This window comes from Meles meles, chromosome 6 (assembly GCF_922984935.1).
Source record: "Meles meles chromosome 6, mMelMel3.1 paternal haplotype, whole genome shotgun sequence".
NCBI lineage: Eukaryota > Metazoa > Chordata > Mammalia > Carnivora > Mustelidae > Meles > Meles meles.
Genome location: NC_060071.1, coordinates 55,983,238 through 55,986,512, shown reverse-complemented (window position 1 = coordinate 55,986,512; position 3,275 = coordinate 55,983,238). Strand labels below are relative to the sequence as shown.

General features: G+C 36.9%; 1 protein-coding gene across 1 annotated transcript; it reads left to right on the top strand.

The window, feature by feature from the left end:
* Window positions 1-1,715: 1,715 nt before the first annotated feature.
* Window positions 1,716-2,651, top strand: LOC123944514 (olfactory receptor 4F21-like). Its single transcript, XM_046009673.1, has one exon. The coding sequence runs from the start codon at window positions 1,716-1,718 to the stop codon at window positions 2,649-2,651; it is 936 nt and encodes a 311-aa protein (XP_045865629.1).
* The last annotated feature ends 624 nt before the right edge of the window (window positions 2,652-3,275 follow it).

Here is a 3,275-nt window from a genome sequence, read left to right as displayed (position 1 = left end):
TCTATTGGCAAGAAGTGGGAAGAGGATTGGCCTTATGAAAGCCAAGGAGCCAAGGGCAGAGGGAGTTACAGAACTAAGGACATGAAAAACAGTATCAAATCCTGCAGAGATATCAAGGAAAATGATAATTAAAAACTGATTATTGTATGATGTATTTGGAAGCCAGAGTCTCTTTCTAAGAAAAAGGAATTTTGGAAACTGATTGTTTTGGCTTACTGGCAACCAAAAAATGAGGGCTGCTAATGAAGAGTTAGGGAGAGAAAGAAAATTAGGAGACACAAGATTCAGAGATTTTATTTTTTTAGAAAGAACTTAATTATGTAGGGGAACTTGGGTGGCTCAGTTGGTTAAGTGTCCTAAGATTGAGCCTCACATTGGGCTCCCTGCTCAGCAGGGAATCAACTTGCCCTTCTCATTTTGACCTTCTCCCACACTCATGCATCTCTCTCTCTCTCTGTCTCAAATAAATAAATAAAATCTTTTTGATCAATCAACTAAAACAAATAAATCAAATATTTTTTTAATAAAGATTTTATTTATTTATTTGACAGACAGAAATCACAGGTAGGCAGAAAGGCAGGCACAGAGAGAGGGGTTAGCAGGCTCCCTGCCCAGCAGAGAGCCTGATGTGGGGCTCCATCCCAGGACCCTGGGATCATGACCTGAGCCGAAGGCAGAGGCTTTAACCAACTGAGCCAGCCAGGCACCTGAAAAAATCAAATCTTTTAAAAAAGAACTTAACTTTATGAATAGGTAAAAGGAAGCAAAAAGTAGAAGAAAGTTTAACCAATGGATCCTTAGGAAAGATCCAGCATACTGGAATGTGCCAGGCTTGAAGAGCACAATGGCATGGTTTTAAACATGGATTACGGTGTCCTAGAGCTCTGGATAAAAGTTGCGGCTCTGATACTTGATCCCTTTAAGACTCAGTTTCTTTGTTAGCAAAATGAATGTAAAAAAGCATTTCTTATGGAATTTCTTATGCAATTCTGTGGATTTAAGTGAGATAATGTGGTTCATACAAAGTTTTGCATAAATGCTATTTATTAATCTTATGATTGTTTAATTAACACTTTTACATTCAATTATTCAGCTTTGTATCCAACAGTTTAGTTGAATATAGAGGCAGGTACCATGATAATAGTTATGAATCAAAATTATGAATAACCACATCTCAGCACTTCACTTTCATGATAAATTATACAAAATTTAAAAAGTAAAACACACATACAAGGTGAAACAAGGTGAAAGACACTAAACTATTTTGGCCTAAAGATCTCTATGTCACCACTGAAATAAATCCAGCTAAGGAGAATTAGCAAACACGTGTGAGACTATTATTGTGAAATTGACAGTAATAGCTGAGATTATTCAGGTGAGAGAACACCTAGGTAAGTGATCAGGGGATATGTCTAAAAATCCTTGAGAGGCAAATAAAAAGATCTGAAAATGGAATAGAAGGGAAGCAACACTATTTATCTCCATATAAAATATTAATAATTTTCTTCTGTTTTTATGTAATCATTCTCTTAACCACAACATTTCTATATCCTTATTTTTTTTCTTATCCTATTTAATTATTTCTAGTTCAGGATATATACCCCCAAAGAACAACTAGCAAGAAATAGGAAATTTACATTTATACCACTGATTGTGTCTTTTTAATCATTTTCTATCCTCAGGTGATGTGAAAATCAGATCTCCCGCCCAAGTCAATGGATAGACTAAATAATTCTGTGGTTTCTGAGTTTGTGTTGCTGGGACTCTCTAGTTCTTGGGAAACTAAAGTTTTTCTCATGTTGATTTTTTCCTTGATCTATTTAGGGATCATCCTGGGAAATCTCTTCATTTTCTTTTTGGTAATTTTTGATTCTCACCTACATTCTCCTATGTACTTCCTGCTGGCCAACCTTTCTTTCATTGATGTGGGGGTTGCCTCTACCACAGTCCCAAAGATGATTAGGGACCTTTTAAGTGAATACAAGATTATTTCTTTCCAAAGCTGCATGACACAGATATGCTTTATCCACATTATGGGAGGAGTGGAGATGGTGTTACTCATAGCCATGGCATTTGACAGGTACACAGCAATCTGTAAGCCTCTTCACTACCTGAACATCATGAACCCTAAAATATGTGTTTCATTTGTAATTGCTGGCTGGGTAACTGGGGTGATCCATGCTATGTCTCAGTTTGCTTTCATTATAAACTTGCCCTTTTGTGGTCCTAATGAAGTAGACAGCTTTTACTGTGACTTTCCCAGGATCATAAAACTTGCATGCACAGATGGAGACAGGTTTGAGTTTATTATTGCTGCCAACAGTGGCTTCATGAGCATGGGCACCTTCTTCTTGCTAATTCTTTCCTATATCTTCATTTTGGTCACTGTCTGGAAACGTTCTTCAGGAGACTTATCCAAAGCATTTGTCACTCTGTCAGCTCATATCACTGTGGTGGTTCTTTTTTTCACTCCATGCATGTTTCTCTATGTCTGGCCTTTCCCCACATCATCAATTGATAAATACCTGTTCATTGCTGATTTTGCTATCACTCCCATTTTAAATCCCATCATATATACATTAAGAAATAAAGACATAAATGTAGCCATAAAAAGACTGAGCAAACAGGGACATTATGTCAGACTTTGCTAACAGGCTCTATTTTTGGAGATCTAAAACTATACTTCCATCTGCTTTTTGGACTTCTGTATTCAGGCATCTGACATTTAAAATAGAACTGGCTGTATTATCTACCTCACTGAACAAAATTCTACTATTACTTCTGTAGAGCATTCATTCATTACCTTGGCTACCATGGGAGATGTGAATCTGCCATGTAAAGGTATAATTTTCTTTTTTCAGCAGACAGCAGTAATACCTACTAAGTAATATTTTATAATTGAAATTGTGATCACTTTTACAATAAGTAAGAATATACGAAAATCCCTTCTGCTTCCCATAAGTACAACCCAGCTTGGGAAATGTCAGACCTATCACATTGAATGACTATATATGTAGGAGTAGTAGCTCTACTAAGTTACTTAGGTTGGTTTCCCTCAGCTGGTCTAAAGACAACACTGTATTGATTTAGTTTATTTGCAAACTCATTTTTGGATGCATCAGTAAGGGAACTGGGAAATGGTCTTGCGAAAGGAAAGATGCTTATGTTGGTAACATAATTGGAGTGCAAGCAAACTGTAGTCCTCTGGGAGGCTGTATAGATTCTGTGATTTAGAATGAGCCGGGGCGCCTGAGTGGCTCAGTGGGTTAAAGCCT

What these genes read in the sequence shown, in the direction of transcription:
- LOC123944514 (XM_046009673.1), top strand. Translation starts at nt 1,716, where the DNA reads ATGGATAGACTAAATAATTCTGTGGTTTCTGAGTTTGTGTTGCTGGGA.